The sequence below is a fragment of the Hemiscyllium ocellatum genome, chromosome 8 (assembly GCF_020745735.1).
Source record: "Hemiscyllium ocellatum isolate sHemOce1 chromosome 8, sHemOce1.pat.X.cur, whole genome shotgun sequence".
In the NCBI taxonomy this organism is placed as follows: domain Eukaryota; kingdom Metazoa; phylum Chordata; class Chondrichthyes; order Orectolobiformes; family Hemiscylliidae; genus Hemiscyllium; species Hemiscyllium ocellatum.
Window position 1 is genome coordinate 47,139,433 of NC_083408.1, and position 24,120 is coordinate 47,163,552.

At 40.0% G+C, this 24,120-nt stretch overlaps 1 protein-coding gene across 3 annotated transcripts in view; it reads left to right on the forward strand.

Annotated features, from left to right (window-relative positions):
* Positions 1–24,120, forward strand: part of fmn1 (formin 1) — a 376,573-nt gene that overhangs the window by 145,486 nt on the left and 206,967 nt on the right. For all 3 annotated transcript variants that reach the window (XM_060828913.1, XM_060828914.1, XM_060828915.1), the window contains one exon: positions 21,624–22,402. In XM_060828913.1, coding sequence (XP_060684896.1) covers positions 21,624–22,402 — 779 coding nt within the window. The remainder of the gene's footprint in view (positions 1–21,623; positions 22,403–24,120) is intronic.

Genomic DNA, 24,120 nt, shown 5'->3' on the forward strand with positions numbered 1-24,120 from the left:
AAAGATAGGCATTATTTTACACCCTGGATGCTGATCAGGATGATCCTGAGTTGGGATCATCAATAGTTGGGTATTTAATTTGCTAAGGCCTGGCACCCCCCACCTGAACAGGAAATGGCAAGAGTCCTGTTTTTTTTTGCAGGAGATTTAACTTAATCTGTTGAAGTAGTGTCCAGCTGAATATTTCGATGCATGATGAGATTGAAAACGGCAGAAATTTTAGCAATAGGAGGAAAAACCACATAAATTACTGAGTGCTAGTTTCTTTTTTAAATGTCAGAATATTTTATCTTAAGAGTACTTTTCTATGCATTGATTGCTTAACTCTGAGAGCTATGTAAGAATTTAAGCAGCAGACATAATGTTGTGCAGACGTCTGTGATTGTAAATGTGTTGTTTTGTTCCTCAGTTTAAATGTTAAATTATTTTAGTCTATCTTCAAATAGAAGTTTCTCCTTCTGCACAGTCCTCCATCTAGTGGTTCAGATGAGAACAGGCTCATCTCCACAGCAAGGCAAAAAACAAATTGCTCAGGATAACTTACTCTGTTAATTTGTTTGACTCTTACTATAGCTAATAATGATACTGATCATTTTATTCTGATCACTTCATTTAGTATCAGCTTTCAGACATGTGTTCTTCTAAGGAAATTATTGTTTAGTCACTGGTAATAGATGAAATGAACAAATAAATGAGGTAATGAATGATCAAATTAGATACAATGTTATGGGGTATAGCTTTTTTTCCCCAAGTCATCCAGCTCTAGGCCCACAAACAGTGGGAGTCAATCTTTATTTGTTAAGTATCTGGTATTACACTTACAACCATTTGAATTGAATTAGTTTATTCAATGAAGATGATAAAGCAAATTTTCTGCCCTCACCTTTCCCACTGCCCGTATCCTTTGTTCCTGCAATAAAAGATAACAAATAACACTAGCTGTGTCTTCCATTTTTTAAAAAGAACTATTGGTATTCCTTAACTATGCCCAATTCCAGATGCTTTACTTTCAATGAGTTGTGAGGTTGTTAGGGAGAGAACATAAAAAATATACATGAGTATGGTCCCAGCAATGAAGAACGTCAAGTCATGTAGAAAGCTTGCAAACACGGACTTTTTCCTTGTGAAAGAAGCTTCATGGTGGTATTAAAAGTTATGTGGGATCTGTACAGAGTAGATAGAGAAAACTATTTCCATTGGTGGCAGGATTGAGAACAAGAGGGCACAGATTTAAGGTAATTGGCAAAAGAAAAAGTCTTTCACACACCAAGGCTTAAATGTGGAATGAACTTCCTGAAAGCATGATGGAGGCAGGTTCAATTAAGGTATTCAAGGGAGAATTTGATTATTATCTGAAATAGAAGAGTATGCAGGGTTATGGGGAGAAATTATGGAGTGCAATGAGGTAATTTGTTGCTATGGAAATCCATGATAAAAACAAAGGGCCAAAAAGCCCTTTCCAGTGTTGTAACAATTCTGCATTTCTATAATGCTGCTCAAGTTAAATACTACTACTAAACATGTTTATTTTTAGTTACTTATTTTGTTTTACAGTCATCCTTCAAAAGTGAGCAACAGAGTAAAATTCAGCTTAATTTAATAGATACAAGACTGGTTGTCAGGGAACATCCCAATATGATGCACCCTGTTTCAGTACTTTTTTTCCTATATTGCAAACACAATGGAGTCAACTATTCCTTGGTTCATTGTTATAAATTATAATTTGGTAGTATGGAACTTGCGTGTTTCAAAAAAATGAACATATTTTGTTGAAATGTTTCACCTTGCCCTCATCAGAACAATTCACAGGAAATACCAAAGTAAAGAAAAACAACTTTTAGTCGGTATGGAGCAGAGAATTGATTGGTTGGCAAGTAAAGTCTGATTAGTAGAGGCAATGCCATGTGTTATACACCGGATAATCATGACTGACAGTTAACTGCCAAGCCATCTGTTTAAATTTTAAAACAGACAGTTTGACTCTGACTGCAAGAGGCATTTCCCTGGAAAATCAACCAAAGAGCGATGATTACCTGTGTTATTGAATTGAAAAAAGTGCACTGTATAATATATGTAGTTTCTAGTATATACAGGTGTGCTATCCTATGAATTTAATAGATAATTCTTTGCATGCTCAAGATCATTTAGCGAACATTGTTGAATCACAGATTGTTGGACACTGTTGTGAGTTTTTCAAGCGTTCACTGGTTGGATCATTAGTGCCTTGCACTGTTTGGTATAATCTACTTTGTCATGTATGACTTAGATACGTAGTTTCACACCAGTACTGTCATTTTTATACCACATTACTAATTTGTGTGATAGGCAGAATATCTTTTTTGCTTTATGACAGCATCCTATTAGTGGCAGGTACCACTTGAAATATTTACTGAAATAACGATGCCATGAGATTCATAGTTGAAAAGGCAAGCATTTTTGCTGTATAATAGTCAAACACTGAATACTATCTTAGATTACCAGCTATACTCTAAAACCCAGAGTCTTTGAGATAGCTTACTGTTCCAGGATAATCCAGAGTAACTCTGGGTATATGTGCACAGACCCTTGTTTACTGCAAGTGGAAGTAAAATATACATGGCCTTAGCCTGTTTCAACTCAATAAAATGGGTGAAAATGACATAGTGGTTCATTCCACAGGGCAATGTTGTGACCAATCAGGGAAAACTCTCTGCTGTAAATTTTTAAAAATCGGTAGACAGTTGACTGCCAATCATCATGAACTGGTACATTCTCCATGGCATCATCTGTAACAATCAAACTTTACCTGCCAAACAATAATCACTCTCCTCATACAGTATGAAAATTGTTTTCTCTCTAGTTACTTCTTGCATATTTTCCTGATGAGTGCAAAGGTGAAAAGCTTGGACGAAATGTGCCTTTTGATTTACCAGTACACCAATTCATGTGTAATTTTATTGTCAGTAATGTTTCCTGAGAAAAGTACAAATGATATCTTTTACAATGACATCTGAAAATCTTAAGTCAAAACCAGGATGCCCAAACTATGCAGATTTATGTATGAGATATTGAACAAGAGAATGTCCATCCTTCATAATGGTCTCCACCAGTGTCTGATAATATGGCAGTAGAATCTACTATATATCAAGCAGATTTTAATAAGATCCCACATCAAGAAATGGATTGAGGTACCCCCAAAGAAAATCAGGATTGAAATGCTCTAATAAAAAAGAACAAGGAGTTTTTAAGAACAGGTTTGCTATCTGCCAATAGTTCTTTATTCAATTTTCTGCTACATGTCAAAACAGAATTTGATTTGATGGTTGACTTGTAGAAAACAATTTCTCTGATCTTTGACTTACACTTTCACAATGAGGATAAACTGTCAAACAAAATACAGTCTGCAGTGTGTCCTGGCATTCATGAATGGCCTCCCATATTTTCCATATCCTCAATTAAAAATCTGACTTTGTCTGATCAACCAGAAACACTCAGCTAACTAACTTTGTTGACCCTTGATTTATCTCTCTATCTTAGTAGTGACATTTTTAAGTAAAAAGTGAGGTCTGCAGATGCTGGAGATCAGAGTTGAAAATGTGTTGCTGGTTAAAGCACAGCAGGTTAGGCAGCATCCAAGGAACAGGTAATTCGACGTTTCGGGCCAGAGCCCTTCATCAGGAATTTCTGATGAAGGACTCTGGCCCGAAACGTCGAATTACCTGTTCCTTGGATGCTGCCTAACCTGCTGTGCTTTAACCAGCAACACATTTTCAGCAGTGACATTTTTAAAACTAATATCAAGTACTGATTTAGTTATATTAAAGGCAAATTTAAATGATCTCAAGGAGGACTTTGCTACCTCTCACCCATATCTATCATTCAGTCAGAAGATCCAACATTTAATTGGCTTTAGACCAAATGTATAATACCTTGTGCTGCCGAAAATCCAACAAGCACAGTTCTGTGCTGCTCAATTATGAAATTTTATTGAATCCATATTAAAATCAGTTCTACCAACCTGCTATCTCTTTGCCAGTTTGGCACTGGAAATTGGGGTTGGCTTATGGCCCATGTTTTAACATTGGCCAAACAATGAAAATACTTGGTGCAAAGTCCAAAGAAAACAGTGGAATGAAGAAGTTTATCTCGATGCTTAAAGATGCTGTAATTATCTTGGGATGCATGCCTAAAATAGGCTTCAAGCTGCATGTTTCTTAGCACACCATTGGCCTTTGTTTTGAGAACTGCCAGTCACTATAGTTGAAGTATTGATATTAAAGATCATAATTGCTGAAAAATTATTAGAAAACATACATTGCCTGCCGCATGTATTTTCAAACTGTAGAAGGATCATATTTATGGCAAATAAAATTGTTCTTAGAAAAGCCAGACATCAATATAACATCAAATCTAGAAGCATAAGGAACAAGTGTAGACTGCTTTGACCCTTTGAGCTGGTTCCCCCATTCAATAAGATCATGCCTGATCTGATTATAATCTCAACTCTACATTCCTGCATATCCCTGATAATCTCACTTAAAAATATTTAAAGATTTTCATTCCATTGCCTTCTGAGGAAGACAGTTTCAAAGACTCACAATAATCTGATGTAACTTTATTTTTCTTCATTTCTGTCTTATTTTTAAACCAAGATTCCTAGTTATAGAGTCTTTCACTAAAGGAATCGTTCTTTCAACATCTATCCTGTCAAGTTCCCTCAAGATCTTGTATGTTTCGATTAAGTCACCTCCGATTCTTGTAAACTCCAGAAGACACAGTCCTAGTCTATCTAGCCTTCTCATCAGGGAACCCATGCACTAGGACATCCACACCTCTCTGCATCTAAGTGTTCTGCAACCTTTCACCATTTAGATAATATGCATCCTTTTGATTTTTTTTTCTCCCACAGTGGAAAAATTCATTGACATATACTTGTGAGGAAAAAGAAATGGCTATTTAGAAAAAAAAAGATACCGCTACCTGAAAGATTAAAATAGAATCCCTAGAGATGGAGATGAATAATAACAAGGTGCCTATCACACATTGGGTATTGTCTACAGACCGCTGAATACTGGAATGGTGGTAGGCAAAATTAGCATGCATGTATTCCAAGTATTTGGAGAAGGTTGAAGATATGTTGTTGTCTCCTACAAGGGGTCTAGAGTAGAAGAATAAGGAAGTCTTGTCACAAATATACAAGACTGTGGTAAGGCCACTGTCTGAAGTATTGTGTGCAATTTTGGTTTCCATGTTGGAAAAAGAATATGTCTGCATTAGTGGTGGCACAGTAATGGTTCACTAGATAGGTTTCTTGGATCAGAGTTAGTTTATCTTGTGTTTAAAACCAGTACTGCTACCTGCATATTGATATCCCAGTCTGACATACAGTATCTAGAGACATGCACTGCCCCTGAGGTTGCTTGCTCCATATCACTAAGAAAAGCTTTTCAACAACTTAAGTATGATAGCACTTAATTTATATATGCAGTAGATTCGCAAATCCTCTAGTATAGGCCTCTCTTTTGACATAGTGCCTTCTGTCTTCCTGATATCAGTGTCATGAAATTAGTTTCATCATTGTGATGATATACACGAACTTCATTGTACATCTCCCCTCCTCCTGAAGTCTCTTTCTGTTTAGATTCATAGAGACGTACAGCACAGAAACAGACCATTCAGTCTAACTTGTCCACGCCAACCAGATGTCCATGCCAACCAGATATCCCAACCCAATCTAGTCACACCTGCCAGCACCCGGCCCATATCTTTCCAAACCCTTCCTAATCATAAACCATCCAGATGTCTTTTAAATGTTGCAGTTGTACCAGCCTCCACCACATCCTCTGGCAGCCCATTCCATACACATTCCACCCTCTGCATGAAACAGTTGCCCCTTAGGTCTCTTTTATATCTTTCCCCTCTCACTCTAAACCTATGCCCTCTAGTTCAGTCTACATTATTCCTGTAGTTTTGCTTCTACTTACTTTCATAGCCTTTGTAATTATGAATATCAGTATGAGTTTCAATGTTATCACCATTATGTCCATCTCCCCCTCCACACCCCAAGCTCAAATTTCATATATTGAGCAGATTTGAAAGACAACTGGATGTCTGGTCTGGCCTGCCTTGAGCTCAATACTAGGGTGCTGATGTTGGACTATGTTTGGAATAGGAGAAAGTGAGGCATGTAGATGCTGGAGTTCAGAGTCAGAAAGTGTTGTGCTGAAAAAGGACAGCAGGTTAGGCAGCATCCTAGAAGCAGGAGAATCTTGTTTTGAGCATGAGCTCTTCATCAGTAATGAGGGGCTTATGCCAGATACATTGATTCTCCTGCTGCTCGGATGCGGCCTGAACTGAGTGTGGTGCTTTTCCAGCACCACGCTCTTGACTATGATTGAAATAGTTGTAGCAATCTGTACACTACCTCATTCATTATAGGCATGACTGTCCCACATCCTGTGACGATAATATTCTGCCTTGGTTCACAATTTCATGAGTTTTATGGAAGGCTTTTTCCCATGAGGCAGAGTGAGCTTTCTTGCACAGTTGTCCTAAACACGCTTCATTAATAACCTCCTCTGTCTGTATGGCACCCTTTACACCCCACACTAGCCCAATTCTACCCGTCTGTGCATCCAGAAAAACCTTGCCATTGCTGGGATATCCCTGATACACCAGTGTCCTTAGTGCCCACGCTATCTTAAAAACACTGCTGTGTACTCGGAGACATTTGTCTAGGTTGTAGTAGAATTGGGGAAATTGGTATCCCACTTCGCAGACAGGCATCTGGAGGTGGTGCACACAGAGATGTATCCTTCCCTTTGGACTGACCGAGGAGGTTATCTCACTAAATCCTGATGACCTGGTCGGAGGTTATCTCACAGGTAGTCTAAGATGTCTACAGGAATACCCAGCATGGGGAGGTCAATGATGTTCTCCATTTAGTCAAGTTAAGTATCACCATTTTCTCCCCACTACCTCCCCCTCACTCAATCTTTGATACTGCACACCCCACCCAAAAAGGCTCATGCTCTACCATGCTCACTGTTTCATGCAGCACTTACCATTCGCTCACACCTATCAAATCTGCTGCCCCTCCTAACACCAAATGTATTGCCTTCTTATATGCTCAGAAACTTCACCCATTCCCCCCCACACCACCAGCTACAGCACTAACAATTGTACCACATCTTTCATTTCCTTCAATTCCTCCCTTTCTCACATTTCAGAAGAAAGCATCTTGTTCTGTGGAGATGCCTGGATAGTTTCTTTTATTCTTCAAGGTCGATGAAAAGACACATTGGAACATTTTTCTAAGCAAGTCATTTCTTGGAATCCACGTGAGGTCAGCTAATTATTGGTTTGTAAGTCACCTGACTGGCTTTTTATGGCAGTTTTATTTGCAGGCAACTGGAGTTTTTTTTGGGGGGGGGGGTCTTCCCTTGGGGGAGGCTTGCTGAAGCACACTTGTTGTGAAGGCAGTATGAAACGTGGTTATCTTGTTGAACAGCAACTGGATGGTGTCTTGATATTGTGTTTTCTGAGTAACTATGTCTGCCAATACTACTAGAGACAACCAACTATTGTGTCTTGTGAGCTGTCTACATATTCCAAAACAAATATTTGAACATTCCATACATTTTCCTTTTTTTCTACCCAAAATAAGACTCTGCAGAGAAAAATCATTTTGTGTGTGTCTGTATTCTGTATGCGTAATCTGGGTTATTTAGAGGGGTACACTTTGTGGAATGAGTTTTGATTTATTGCTCTGACTGAGATGGAAGGAAAATTGTGTCCTTCTCTCATCTTACATCTCCAAAGGGTTCCAACATAAAGGTAATCATTTGACTTGAAAACCCCCTGACAGATGACTCAGTAGAAGCCTTTACAATTCTGAAAAGAAATTAATGGATGGGTAAAGAGAGAACAATTTCATTTGCTGTGGAAGCATACAACCAGAGACTGTCAGTACAAGACAGTCACAAGGAGAATATCCAGAAGAAACTTCTTGAACGGGTAATGAGAATGTGGAAGTCATTGCCACGGGGATTGGTTAAGGGTGAATGCATTTAAGGGGAAACTAGGGAAACAACATAAGGGAGATGCACGTTTAGAATCAGAGAATCAAATCCCTACATGTGCAAGCAGCTCATTTGGCCCATTTGAGTCCACACCAACCCTCCGAAGACCACCTCACCCAGAATCACCCCTCTACCCTATCCCTGTAACCATGCATTTCCCACAACTAATCCACCTAACCTACACATTCCTGGACACAATGAACAATTTACCATGGCTATTCCACCTAGCCTACACATCCCTGGACACTATGGGACAATTTCCCATGGCCAATCCTGCACATCCCTGGACATGGGAGGAAGCCAGAGCATCCTGACAAAATCCACGCAGACACTGGGAGAATGTACAAGCTCCACACAGACTGTCAGCCGAGGGTGGAATCGAATCTATGCCCCTGGTGCTGTGAGGCAGCAGTGCTAACCACTGAGCCACCGTACTACTCGTAAGAGTTATGATGATAGTTTTACATGTGTAAAGATTGGAGGAGAGATCAGTGGAGCACAGCTTTCAGTATGGACGGGTTGGAGAATATGGCCTGTGTCTACATAATATATCTTATGTGTCATGTCCACACTTGCCTGGCTCAAAGAAAACCTGCCAACTTTTCTGACTTACATTGAGCTCATCTCTACCAGAATTCTCCAATGCTAGCTCAGTCAATGGGAGGGCACATAATTTGTTTCAGGATGTAAAGACCAACATGGTGCATGCTGTGCTCTCCCACCCCCGCACCCACCCCACTCCACCCCAAATTGCAACTTTGTCTTCATCAGCCCCTTGTGTAAGGCAAATGGATCCCCATCTTTGCCATTTTAGTCCTCCCTTTGAAAGTTCAGGCTTCTTCTGTGCCAGTTACTGCCAGAAGGATAGTATCCCTCAATCTCTTTGTGTGTCTTCTCCAGAGACATGCAAAACCCCAAAGGAATTAGTGGCACAGATGTTTCCAGTGCAAGGAGTGTGAACTCTGAGGATTGACAAATGCTGATCTTTTGCAATAAACTTCCCATATTTTTGCAAACATGTCCGTTTGATCCTGTTGGTGTCTTGCTTGAGTAACAACAACACACTGCCATTATTTCCAAGAATTTCAGTTGTGTTTAAAAGTAGTAAAAAGAAACAGAGTGATTCTACATAATACAATATGGCTGCCAATCACCTGGCCAGTGTTGTTCCCTGGCCAGGACACGACAGGTCACAGGAAATCACTACACATGTACAAATGATGTCAGTGTATTTTGTGCACAGTGACATCGACATTGGTGTATGTATTGCAGGTCTGGGAGGTTAGGTGGAAGCTCTGCGCTCACCTATAACAGATCAAAGGATGGCAGTGGGAAGTGGACAATGGTAGGACTAGGGACTGCCTGCCCTCCCCAGGCAATGACACCTCACCACCTACCCTGGGATGGGGGATGGTGCCATCTAAAGCTGGGAGGCCATTCTCAGGGATAAGGAATATTGCTGTGAATGTTACCACACCCCCACCTCCAGCATTTCCCTCTGACCCCTGGCATTCACCCTCATTGCAAGTAGTCGCATTATTTGCTTTCATCTCACCAATCCTTTCTTCTGTTTGTTAATTCTGTTCCTGAATCCTCTCAATTTTTGTTTGCATAAGATCTTCCAGTGCATTCACTGTTACAATACATCTCTTCAGATATTCTCAAGATCAATCTCTGTTTAATCAATTAAGATTTCCTAAAGCAAAGAAATGAAAAAATATAATCTATATTTTTATAATTTGCATTTCAGATAAAGTTAAATAAATTGAATTATTAATGCATTTGACAACCTACCTGACTTGAATAGGTATGTAGATTGTGTGCAATCTACATATTGTTAATTAGCAATTACGAGGTAACACATTTAACATAGATATAACTCAACCTGCACTGCATTTTAGTAGTTACATTGCGAAGACTGGTTAATATTTATGACATACTTAAGCTATAAGAAAGTAAAAGACAGTTCAGTAATAAACCATGCAAATAAATTGTTGCCAAAGTAAGGTTAATATGGCTGTAGGTGCCAGTTGTAAATCACCTGATTATGTATGTTAAAATTGTTTTCAGATTTGAAGTAAAATAACTACATTTTGGAGCTAATGGTGTCCAGATGTAAAATATTTCACCTAACACAAGAACATTACCATTAAACTGCATCTCTGCTTGATATTGCACAGATGCCATTCATAATACTACATGCCATTTAGCAAATGTAAATTTCCATATTAGCGGTTATAAATGTTTGCTTTAACTTAAATTAGAATGAAATGGCATGAATATGTTTGACGTAAGTTTTCTTATTTTGAAATTGGAAAATCTCTTACTATTGTGTAACACAGAGGAAGTCTGACTTTTCCAATACATGTAGGCCAATTTTGACACGTCAGTATCAGTAAGTACTTTGAGGTTTAATAATCAGAATAAGTGAAAGAGTCTAATATCATCAAATGTCAAATTCCATTCATTCTTCTGCATGTACTTATGGCCCAATATGTCAAATGCTCAAGAACCACATGAAAATTCCCTTTCTAACTATATTTATACCCCCAACTTAACTAATATGGAGATCTTGAGAGTGGAAGAATGTGAAAAAAATTCAATCCCTTCTTTCCAACAATGAAGTGTTTGAATTTTCTGATAAATGCCTTTCTGAAAAATATTGAAGTCTTTTTGTTAAACTAACCAGTTCTTGAAAAATATATTTATGATACTTCTGTCATGAATGTGCTTTTTTGTCAGAATAACTGGAAAATAATCAACATCATCAGCATCAAAACATTAATTGTTACCAGTTGTTTATGATACATATGAGACAGTTTTGGTTTCTTCAATGTTATGTGAGAAAATAATGAGGCACCATGTAGAATAGTATTAGTCATGCAATAACAACAATTTTGGATACCAGATAGAAGTCAGCTAGTGGATCTGCCTCTTAATTTCAACTCTTTCCAAAACAAAAGGTCTTCTGTAATTTACAGAACTCATGCCTTTCATAATGTGCTTTTCTGTAAAGTTTTTCTCACTGTTCTTTCACCTTGACTTTGTTATTATTACTCATTAAGCCCCTTTAATTAAAACTCTGCAACAGCTCCCTTGCAAACAACATTGAAACATATTTCCTGTTTGCCTACTAATCCTTTTAACTCACAGTTAAATACTGTTTCAAGTTGTTTTGACCTGAGAATCTCTCTTGGATAATGTATATTAACTGATACACTATACAAAAATATAAATTTATTTGATTTCAGAAACAAGGTTTGTCAATATATTGAGAGTGCATTCAAATAAGAGAGATGAATTATAGGGATTGATTGGTTCATATGTTTTTTCTACAGTAAAGTTTGGCTATTGCAATGACTATCGGACTGTGTGCTGGCTGTAAGAGTTCAGAACTACCAGAGGTGCCAAATGCTGCTTGCTTATTTGGAGAGATCTACCTAGGTCAGTGCAGGGGCCACAGACCAGAGGAACATGATGCAATGCGGCTGGAAGGTTAATGATTTTCTACATTCCTCAAGTAGCAGAGAGAGGGAATAAGTGATGGATATATTAATGAAGATTTAATTGGCTTTGAAGTCCATTACTCTTAACGGGTTCTGCACATAAATTAAACAGCTGGAAAGTATGGTTTACTGGTGGTGGTTAATAGATGGAAAAATACCATAGGCGATTTGGTGAGAGGAAAAAGCATTCAGTTGTGTATAAAAGCACTTCTGGTAATAAGAGAAAAAATGGGTTTGAAGAGGTCACTTGTGGTGCAGTGCAATGTGCTAACACTGAGTTAAGAGGCCCGGGTTCAAGTCCCACCTGCTCCAGAGATGTGTAATAACATGTCTGACCAGGCTGATATGACATTGGGTTTTAATTGGTTGCATAAATATGGGAAGCTAGTAATGAGTAGCGTGTGGGTTTTATGGAGTGTGGTGAACTGAAATGAAGCTCTGAACTGAATGTGTGGACTTGAATTCTGTTCAAATGCAGATGTCTTTAACATATGACTTCCCTGTTTCCTTGTCCGGTTGTGCAGAAGATTGCATTACAGGATTATACAGCACACTGCGTGTGGACTATATTGCACTACCCCTTCAGATAGATCCAAGCATTAAAACCTCATCTTCAATCGTCCTATTGTCTATTCTGTGGTGATTTTGGTGAACAGTGGGATACATTGTATCTGCATTCTGCCTTAGTCATGGATTTCATAGAGGAATAACTAGCCAAAGTTGGAGAGAATATCCCATATTTCCCAACAATCACCTTTGCATTGTATTAGCCCATTGAATGAAGCAAACACTTGTGTTATCAAGTATATAGGCATCATGACAGCTTCCATGGTACCTCGCACACCCTCTAAGATGCATTCGCAATGATCATAGATTAGTTGGACATTGATTGAATAGTTAGCTTCTTTGTTCATGAGTTTAATCACATTATAATATAATGTGCTCAATGCATATGTACGTTTCACAGTGCTTTGCACCGGGGGAAGCTAGCTAGGTTTGTAAACACTATTGCTCACTCTGCAGCACTGACCTCATCACAGTATGATCTTGAATTTGTAAAATCTTTGATACATTTGTGTGTTGAGGCTTCAGAGATTCCACACAAGTCCCCAGTGCATAATTGGAGTGAGTCAGTTGCTTATAAATGAAGTGCTATCATCTTGATGACTACTGGGATGAGATGACCTCCCATTCCTTCAGAACACAAATACTACTTCAGCAGATGACACAGCTCTGTTATGATGTCTAAAAACATCCTAAGTCTGAGCCTGCACTGACCTTCAGTCATTATTGGCTGTGATACAGTCGGACATGGAGGCCTTTCTGAAGGGATGAACTTGAAATGCCTCCACAATGACCTGTGACTTAGTAAACCATTGTTCTGCTTCACAAAGCTTTTTGGGAATAATTTGTCATGATCAAAGACATTGCTAGTGACTAAAGTTTGTTTATTATTGCTCAGTGCATGATCTACTGATGTAGAATAATTTTATAGTAGGTGTGTGTCATCATTGAATCTCTAGATGCCTTATGATGTCATTGCCTCTTGAAGGACCTCACATCACCCATAGGTGTACCCTGTTCCCACAGACAAAACAAGATTAACTTGCTTTGCCCACTGACAGTCTGCTGGCTGCTGTTTCTCATCCTTATTGTGCAGTTGAAGTTTGAAGATGGTGAGCTAATCAAGTCTCATTCCTGACACACACACTTCCAGGCTTTGCCTCAAATTCTGCCCCAAACACTCTTCATGTCTCCTTTTGTGTTTCCGTCACTGTCAATCTTATCAGCTTTGAAGTTCACTACATTCCCATCCAACTCTTTATCTAACTGTAAATGTTCCCCTATTTTTGACCTCAGTGCCTTTCCTACAAAATAGCTATGCCCAAGATCATAATCCTCTGCATCCCCATTGTTGAAGCCAGGGTGGTGATACCTTGTAAAATATCCACCCCCTCACTCACCGCAATGCCCCATCCCCTCTCATGCTTTATTCACCCTTCTCCCTGGACTTGTCTCCCCTTTCAAAGACATTCTCCCCACTGCATCCAAGTGTGATGGTTCCAAACTCCCCACTATTTTCCCAATTCTGGTCCAGCTCTAATGTTCTCTTTGACGTCTGTAACCCAAATATCTGGGATGGAGAGGGGATCCCCCACCAGACTGACCAGTGAGGATAACTTCATTTTAAGTTGGCCCCAGGCTGATGTCTGTACAATTCTCTGAATGCATTATCCCTGATCCCTTAATGGTTAGACTTGACCTGCAGGACTGATGCTGCACCAAAACCTGGAGTGTAAGGATGCAGACCACTCCCCATCCACCACCACCACCACCCATATCCTCCCTGATTGCACCAAGTGCCTGACTAACAGTGGCCAAACCCTTGGACTGACATCAGACAATGCCCTTGGCTGACTGTGGGGGCACTCCCAAACTGACCATAGTTTCCTCCACTCAATTAGTCAAAGCATATGCACATTGTGAGCATCTAAGTAAGTGGAAAGTAAGTGAATGCTAAAAAAGCAAGCTCAGTGCCCTGAGGTATATCCTGTATGTGTTTCTCTGTGCTCAGAGTGAACTGGCAGGAGCATTACAATATAATGTATCAGGGAGCTCTAAGTCAGTGTGGTTAAGACCTGCAGCGCCTTCAGAGATTGGCCAAGATTGGCCACGGTGATGTGGTGAGGCTGGTGTTTTGCTGATACCAATTTTTGTGGATGGTTGCTGCCCGTGAATGGGGAATAATGACCAACAGGGAGACCTGGAGAACATGTTCACGCGCTGCAGCTGCCAGGCAGTGGCATTGGAAATTGTCGCCATCTAATGTCTCACCTATACCTGGGAGAATCACATACTATATAGAAATAAGGCAAGATTAATTAACAATAAGACATGAATGCACCAAAATGTGGTCCACAGCATTTACTTTTGAGATTCTCAACTAGCCACTGAAACCATAAAGGGAAAATCAGACTTTTTGTTCTTTACATCAAAAAATCTCATCCTTCTCGTTCTTGCCACATTAACCCCCATTTCTTGCCAGTGCACATGCTGCTCAAAGACTAGGAAGATTCTATCCTTTGTACAGCATGGAGTGAAGTTGTTCAGACTGGGGAGGTATAGGCATCCATCCTGATCACTGCTGTGTTCCCTGATCTCCGTTCAGTGACAATATAAGCACTATAACTGATTACTATGAGCTCTACTGTACATGCTTTGTCACCAGCTTCTGATTAAATTGGCTCAGCTCTTGTTGACTTGTATGATAATCATGTGTTCCAATAATCATGAAGTCTCTCACTCAATGAGTAGCTACTTACATGAAGTATTGGAATCATACCAGAGAATGAATCACTGAGGCCAGGAGTTCAAAGAAAAAGAATTAAATTTTTTGGTGAAGAATCATTGCAGATCTGACTAAGACATAATCCAAATTAATCTATACCTAGTGATAAAAATGCCAATGCATGAAAATGAATCAATAATGGGTCACATACAAATACATTAGCATTTCCTTATTTGGTACTGACTTGTAAGAATCAGTTCTTAATAGCATGACCTATGAATCAATTTGTTTGGTGAATATGAAAACTGTAAGAAATAAGGGTGCTATGCAAGGGTGGCACGGTGGCTCAACACAGTGGCACAGCTACCTCACAGTGCCAGCAACCCACGTTTGAATCCAGCTTTGTTTGACTGTCTGTGTGGAGGTTGCACACTTTCCCCATGTCTGCATGTGTTTCTCTGTGTTCAGAACGACCTGCCAGGAGCATTCCAATATAATGTACCAGAGACCCCCATGTGCAATGTGGTTAAGACCTGAAGTGCCTTCAGAGATTGGCCACGGTGATGTGGTGATGCTGGTGTTTTGCTGATACCAACATTTATGGATGTTTGATGCCTGGAGCATGAGATATTGGGGAATGGTTTCCTCCCACAGACCAAAGGTTTGTGGGTTAAGTGGATTGGCCATGCTAAATTGCCCGTAATGTCCAGGGATGTGCGGGCTATGTGGATTAGACATGGGAAATGCAGGGTTTATAGGGATTAAGGTAGGAGTGTGGGTTTGGATGAGATGCTCTTTTGAGGGATAGTATAGACTGAATGGCCTTCTCCCACACTGTGGGGGTTCTGTGATGCAATGAACAGATTTTATTTGAGCTGCAATGTTTATAACACATTCTTCATAAAGTTATCTCAACGATGAGATTCCTATCCCTTTTCAAGTTTCAGAATTAATTGGTATACAGTTTACCATCTCTAAATGTTATGTAATACCTGTAAAAACAGGTTAACTTATGGTTTCTTATTTATTATAGCGATGGTACTGTACTTTGTTTTTATGGTACAGTTACTAAATTTATATTGATACTTATGACTGAATGACACCAATTTGTCCACAATTCTGGCATCGCCTTCAATTTTTGTTCACCAGGTTATCAGGAGAGAGGAAGGAAATAGAACTGTGCATGAGGGGTGGATGCGATGGAAATTCACTAAAATAAATGCATGCAAAATACTGTTTAACTGTAGTAATCATGTATATTTTCCACATGCTTACTGAAGTTGTTAGAAAAAACAACAGCAATGGAGGCCATGCCGTATGTTTTACAACATCATGACTTGGAATATCACTTTGGAAACTTTGCAAAGCAGTTGTGGGAGTCTTGGCTTTCAGCAGTGGCCATGCTGTATTAGCACAGGCTAAAATTTTACAAAGTTTGTAAAAATCAGCAATGGAAAATTGATTTATGTATTTGTACAGGGAGAAAAGCTATTTTAAAAATAGTGAATGCTGAATAAGACTATACTAAAAAAAATGTTTTTATAGTTTTAGTGTAAGTGACTATGGCCCTCGTCCTATCCTTTTCCTTTTTTATTTCCAAAGGCATTGATTCCTCGTTGGAATATTTCTACCTGGGTAATGGTCACCCAAGCAGTCATTCATTTCCAGCATGAAAGCAATCTGTTTTGGCCCCACCATTCCATGCTGTTGTTATGTTCATACAAGTTTTCCATACTGTTTGCTTCAGCTCACCCTTCCATTCCTATCTCCATGTTCAAATATCCCGCTTCCCCTCAAACATACCAGTTGTCGCAACCACGCCATGGGGGAATGTGTTCTGTGTTCTCATCACTGAGTTGCAGAATGTATTTTCCTGTCATTAAATCACTGGTCTTTTCTTCCAGTCATCTGCCATCCTGGAGAATGAGCGAGGCAGCAGGCAATACCACTGTTCCCTCAGATCTGATTAAAAAAAAAGTTAGCCTGTTTTTTCTCTCCACCGATGTTGCTAGACCTGCTGAGTATCTCCAGCACTTCCTGTTTTTCTTACCACTCTTACCCCTCTCTAGGTGACACCTCAGCTGCTTCCCTTGGGTTTCCTCCCAGGGGGTAGCCAGCTGTGCCTCTCTTTTTGTCTCTCTTCGCTTTGCTATATTTTGTTTACAGATGCATATAGCTTGATGACAGTGAAATGATGTGGTCTTCTACCTTCTTCTAGTGCCCGGTTCTTTGGCAGGAAATGTTGGATTCCAGTGCTCCCAACGGTCTGAGGAATGAGGTTGTGCTTTAAAAGTATTCCCAGCTTTCACACGAATGCCATATCACCTATACCATGCTTGCATTATGTTCAGCACTTACTGCCAATTATTACCATGCATTAGCAAGACCATCAAATGGGTTTCCATTCCCACATAGAGTATAGCTGTGGATAGTTTGCCCAGGGTACTCTGGAGTTGCACTGCTGAAGTGACAGTGGTATTTAAATTAGCTGGCCTCAAAGGTGAGTATCAGGTGACTGTTCCCCTCACCCTCCCACCGCATCTAGCCTGCTTGAAATTGGGGAAATAAAAAAAAACGGGAAATGGATGACTTGCTCACCACCTTCCTCTCCATCCCTGAGCTGAGCCCTGTTGTGCGAGGACGAGGTAAGATATTAACAAGCCTGCCCACCATTAGGGTCTATTGAGACCCAAAACTGGGGAGTTACTGATCAGTGAAGACGCTGTTCCCACCCCCTGTCACAGTGGTAACTGCAGCTGGGGATGTTGGAATGGACAGGACCAGCCCAATAGTTCACTATCTTGGGTGAAAGGTTGAAGGGTTGGTGGAGGATACCTCTAGGTCCATCTGGTGACTGAACCGAAGATGTTGCTCCCACTTTGTGACCACAAGCGTTCTCAGACTGCTTTTCCTCCAGTCCAGTTGGCTGATAGCTCTCTAGGGTGGAACCTCCTATCTCAGTTCAGTATTGCCAGTGTCAGTGTGTTATTTCTAGGAGGCAGGGGGCAGTTGGCCATTTTTTTAGTAGGTTGACTCACAGCTAACTTCAAACAAGGGAGGGGAACAACAAGCCACACTGACATTCAGGTCCTGCTCTGGCACAGTGCCAGTTTATAATGGCCCAGTGGTTTGTCAATGCCAACGTTTACTTTGTGGATGTTTCCTTTTAAAGTTTTATCCTCCTGAAATCAAAACTGGTTGCCATACAAAATGGATATCTTTCACATACTTGGTAAATCCTTTAGGGTTTGTCACCATATTCATTAAATAAGCAAACAGTATTGCAATTTACAAATAAATTCTCTGAAGTTGTTCCATAATTTACTGCTGTACCAATTTATTAGATCAACGGAAGGAAGCCAAATATTCTTAATTATTATCCTTCCCTGATCATTTTTATTTTTTATCCGTTCTGTTCATTCACTGGGCCAAGCTGTACTGAGCAGATGAACTGTAAGTTTTGCAACCAGTTTCTAGAGAATAGGCAGATTACAGAAGGATAGTTAAACATATCCCCTTTCTGTGAGCAATCTGCAGTTTAATTTTGTGCTATTCCAGTATCCGGACTCCTGTAACAAATAAATTTGATGACTTCTAATGGACCTTTACTGCAGATCTGCCTCTGACCACCAAGTGGCACAGTATGTTAATGCATCATTCTGCTCAAGCGCTCCACTGTCTCTCTTGTTCCACATCTTTTTCAAATTAAACTCACCAATGGTCCAAATCACTCCTAAATTGTTATTCAAATGGTCAAAGAACTTGTAAAAATATCATTTTAATATAACTGTTTACTTCTTTTGAAACTGAAACCCCATAAAAGCCATCTAGTGATGCAGTCTCTGTAATGGCGATTACAGAAGAAGCCTATGTGTGAATTGGACTCCGTTTTGAAAGAAAATGTATTTTGTTTCTAAATCAGTGGGAACACTCCTAAGCCACATAATGTACAATCTTGGGGCTTACAATGTTGAATGTTCATGAAACAAATTCTGTCTAGCGAATGCCTGTGACAGTAGAACAATGTATCAATTTACTGCACTCCTAGTGACAAATCCAGAACCACCTACAGAATTCCTTAAAATTTTCAAGAAGCCGCCATGCGATCAATTGTTTCTACTGCAAAACAAAGTGTTCTACCTTAAACTGGGCCTGAGAAGATTTAAGTAATAGTAATAAGATGACTATTGTCAAGAGTAAATGCCAAGTTGATATCTAAAGTAAAAACAAATATTGTTTTACCTTTTTCATTCAGGTGTATAGAAATCGATGGAAAAAAAATAAGCACTTCAGTTTCTGATTGCACTTCTCATAAAAAAATTCCAAACCTCTTGTCATGTTCTCCTGCTAAATTTTTGAATTATAAAATCCTTACAGTGTGGAAATCAGCTGTTTGGCCCATTGAGTCCACACCAACTCTCCAAAGAGCATCTCACTCAGCCCCACACTCCTACCCTACCCTATAGCTAATCCACCCAGCTTGTACATCCTTGGACAGTATGGGCAGTTTAGCAGGACCAACTCACCTAAACAGCACATCTTTGGACTGCGGAAGAAAACTGGAACACTTGAAGGAAACCCATGCAGTCATGGCGAGAATGTGCAATCTCCACACAGCTTGAGGATGGAATAGAACCCGGGTCCCTAGCACTATGAGGCATCTATGATGTCTGTTCCATATTTATTCTATGATTCCAAACTTCTCCAATGCAACAGCAAAACTCCAACTCACCACTAACAATGATACCAACAATTTAATGTATATTGTTAGTATGTCCGGAACACCTCCTTCCTAGCTTCACTGATTATCCATTCCTGTATTACTGTTCTGATGTCAGCAAAATAATTTTTTTACTTACTTGAGCTCAATAACTACATCAGACCTGTGTATGAATGAGTCATGTGCTGAATTTCCTCAAAAGATTCTCCATTTTCTTGGCCTCATCAATAAATGCATAGACCAGTTCTTTCAGAATAATGGAATGTTGCATTACCCTCTGATGCCAAATAACACGAGCCCTACTGAGGTTTGTGGAGTTAATGAGAGTGCATCTTATTAATACTATTACCTGATAGTTCAAGCTCCAATTGGTCAAGCACCCATTATCCCTGATAAAGGGAACTCAGTTGCATGGGTGAAACAAATCCTGAATACTCGAGAATGTAGGCTGATTTCTTTCGATCCCATTATTGGGGCTAATATAGGACCTAGTGCACCTCTGTAAAATGTTGGATCTTAATTGAAGAGCAGAGTTGGGATACTTTGCTTGGGATGTCAGTACTTGGCTTGGACCTTGCTCATCAGTAAATTTATAAAGGCCAGACAGAAATTCTGCTGCTTTTGGAATGGAGAAGAACATTCCAATAAAAATTAAGACTCAGCAAAAGGGTAGATACTATTTTTCTGGAAATTCTGCTTGAGGTCCAATAAGCACCTATAAAACCCTAAAATAATTTTAAAGTTCTAGTTTTGAATTCTTAGGGAGTCAGAAAAACAATAACAGTTTTTAAATGTTGAGACACAATCTACCTAATTAAATCTGTTGTTTAGCTACTGTCCAAGGGGAAAATACTTCAAATGCAATTGGAAGTCAAAGAGCCAACTTACAGCATGAAATGAATGTATGTTTTGAAATGTTTAAACCAACGTTGTATTGCACTACAATCATTTAGCATTGGGTAACATCAAAGGTGGAGGAAGAAGAAAAATAGAACAATGCCATCTACCTCCAGATTAGATTACATTAGACTTACAGTGTGGAAACAGGCCCTTCGGCCCAACAAGTCCACACCGACCCGCCGAAGCGCAACCCACCCATACCCCTACATTTACCCCTTACCTAACACTATGGGCAATTTAGCATGGCCAATTCACCTGGACCCGCACATTTTTGTGACTGTGGGAGGAAACCGGAGCACCCGGAGGAAACCCACGCAGACACGGGGAGAACGTGCAAACTCCACACAGTCAGTCGCCTGAGTCGGGAATTGAACCCGGGTCTACAGGCGCTGTGAGGCAGCAGTGCTAACCACTGTGCCACCGTGCCGCCCAAAAATCTTGACTCCAAAAACATTAACCGCTATGTTTGTCCTCTCTTCCCTCCCCAGCAAGAAGCTCGCTTGCCTGGCCTTTAATCATCTTGCTTTATTGTAAAAATGGTGGGAGTAGTCAGGGAAAAATGGATTGCCATACCATTTGTGTTGAAGTGACAGCTACCATGGCTGCTAATAGATAGCGGGACATGGGAGAGCACTGGGATGGAAGTATTGATGGACAACTCGGTAGACCATCTAAGAGGTGCTAGTTCCTTCACTCCTTTTTCGCCTCTTTACCCGATCTTAAAGCAGCACCTGTGGAGGAAAAACCTTTAATCAGATTTTGAACCAAAACTATGTCTGCACCATTTCTGTTTCCAAGAATAGTGCCACCTCCAAGTGTGGTGCGGCATTGACTGATCTGCTGCAGCATTTCTACAGATCCTATCGGAGTGTCTGTAGCAAATTTCACTGGGGCACCAATGTTACCAGGAGATTATCCTGCTTTTTAGAAGAACTCTGTCCATGGAAGCTAGTTCAGGGACATTGCAGCCAGCAGAACATGTACAAAGACTCAGTAAAGCTATATTGGAGGCTAGTCTAGTTGCCAAAATAAACTAATGTGAAAATACTTACAGCATCTCTCAGTAAAGCACAAAAACCATCATTATATGCTTAGATAGGCATATTTAATTAATGTTGATTATTAATGCATATACTGTTTCTCAACAGAATGAATTTGAATTGAAGCTTTTCCATATACGTGGGGAACATGCCGAAGAAATAGCTAAACTTGAAGAAACTATTGTGCAGCTACAAAATAAATTGGAAAATAAAATAAAAGAGAGCAAGTCTGAAACAAGGGACATTGCTGTTTCCACTGCAGATGAACTTGTGTTGAAAACATTTCGCAACGTTTGCATTCAAACTGACCGAGAAACGTTCATACAGTTGAATCAAGATGATGGCAAGATAGCAAAAACCAATCTGAGCACCCCAGGAAAGTTGAAGCTTGTACCCTTGAACTTGAATGGTCAGTCAGCTTGCTCTCTCCATGCTACAAAGGAGGAAGCTTTACCATCTTCACAAACCTCAACGTCACAAGAATCTCAGTCTGTACCACTTCCTCCGTTATCACCATCACTTTCAGGTTCTCAAAGTTCTCCTACTACACTCCTGAGTGGTCCACCACCTCCACCACCACCACCACCACCACCCCCACCTCCACCTCTTCCAGGCTCTGGACCTCCTCCACCTCCACCTCTTCCAGGCTCTGGACCTCCTCCACCTCCACCTCTCCCAGGCTCTGGACCTCCACTTCCGCCTCCTCTCCCAGGCTCTGGACCTCCACCTCCGCCTCCTCTCCCAGGCTCTGGACTCCCACCGCCACCACCATTTGGAGCTTCTAATCTCAGATTGTCTGCGGACAGACCTGCACGGAAGCCTATCATAGAACCACGCCGGCCAATGAAGCCTTTATATTGGAATAGGATTCAGATAAAAGATTCCAGGTACCATAAGTAAATGCTAATGTTGTCAGCATGCACATTTCTGTTTATAGTTTGGGTGCTGTTCTGTTCCTAAAACAAATTAGAGCTCTACATTAATAATAACATCACACAAATTGGCTAGATTCACTCAATACCTTGTTATTATGAAAAGGGAAAGGATAAACTAATCACCTTCACCATCTTGGTGATATCTGGCAGTGCAGATAATCCTCCAGTTGTAGAAACTGACCCATGAATTACACAGAATGAAATTGAATAAGTTCTGTATTTGATAAGTGCTCTGCTTTGCCACATTACTGTTTCCTCATCTCCTCTTCCCCCACCTTATCCCAGATCCAACCCTCCAACTCGGCATCATCCTATTAACCTACCCTACCTGTCCATCGCCCTTCCCACCTATATGCTCCACCCTCTTCGCCAACCTATCACCATTACCCCCTCACCTGCATCCACCAATTGTCTTCCTAGCTACATGCACCTACCCACCCCCAATTTATCCATCAGAGTCCCCTTGGGCACAACCACAAACTCCTGATGAACAGCTTGTGCATGACCTGCTGTGCTTTACCAGCTCCACACTTTTTAACTCAAATAACCAACATCTACAGTCCTCACTTTCTCCTCAACATTACTGACCATGACAACAGAAATTTGCTCTTTAATCATTATATTAGTGGAAGTTGAAGAAGATAACAATCTTTACAAACATTTTATTCTGTAATTTTAAATTAATGATTACAACAGCAAAAAAATCAAACAACATTTGTTTACTGGTTTTGCTCCTATTCTTTGAATATTAACACTGGTTGTTTTTCACTACAATATACAAGTTCACATTTTGTCAAAAGACTGTTAACTTTATTAACTTCAGGCTAACTCTACTGCTTAAGGCAGTAACTATGATTAGATGTTTGAGTGATTCTGGATAAAGATACATGGGTTAATTTTACTTTTAGCTCAATTCTGATGCAAAACTCTTTAACTGTGCCCTGCTACTTTTCATCTGCAATGTTAATATAATAATATAAGCAACTTTTTGAGGCATTTTAAGCAGTAAGTGCTAGGGAATCTTGGAAGCAATTTGGATTCCCCTAACCTGGCTGCCACTTATGCCTTCTGGAAGTAATCACAGTTCCCTCCTTGCAGTGGCGACAGTAGTATTTTGAAATTGGGCTGATTTGGCCTTTTGCCATTTTAAGTCAAGACTGTGCCTTATTCCTGTCAGTCTCCCATCTCTGAAGGCCAATATGTACTTTACAGTCTAAATCAATGTCAAGGTAGCAAGTCTCTCTGCCTTGTTTCAGTACCCTAAGTCCTGTGTATTTTGATTTATCTTTTCAATTCATGGCCTTTTTGTAATAATTTAAGTTGTTTCTGATGGTAAGCTTTAATTATACTAACTTAATCTCAGTCTTTTCTTGGATTCTGTTTTCAAAACTGCTCCAACTTTTGCCTCAGTGGGGGCATTTTTAATCTGGCCCCTAATATGAGAATCACTGCCGTGTTTAATTGTCAGAGTTTCGAACATACTTCTCAGTTGTATCAGTATTATAGCAGGGTGGGAAAGGTAATTTAAAGAAGAATTATTTAAAATCTACATTTCCTCCTAACTCATTTTAATTTAAAACAAAAGTCAAAAAAACTGTGGATGCTGGAAATCAAAAACAAATCAGAAATTGCTGGAAAAACTCAGCAGGTCTGGCAGCATGGGTGGATAG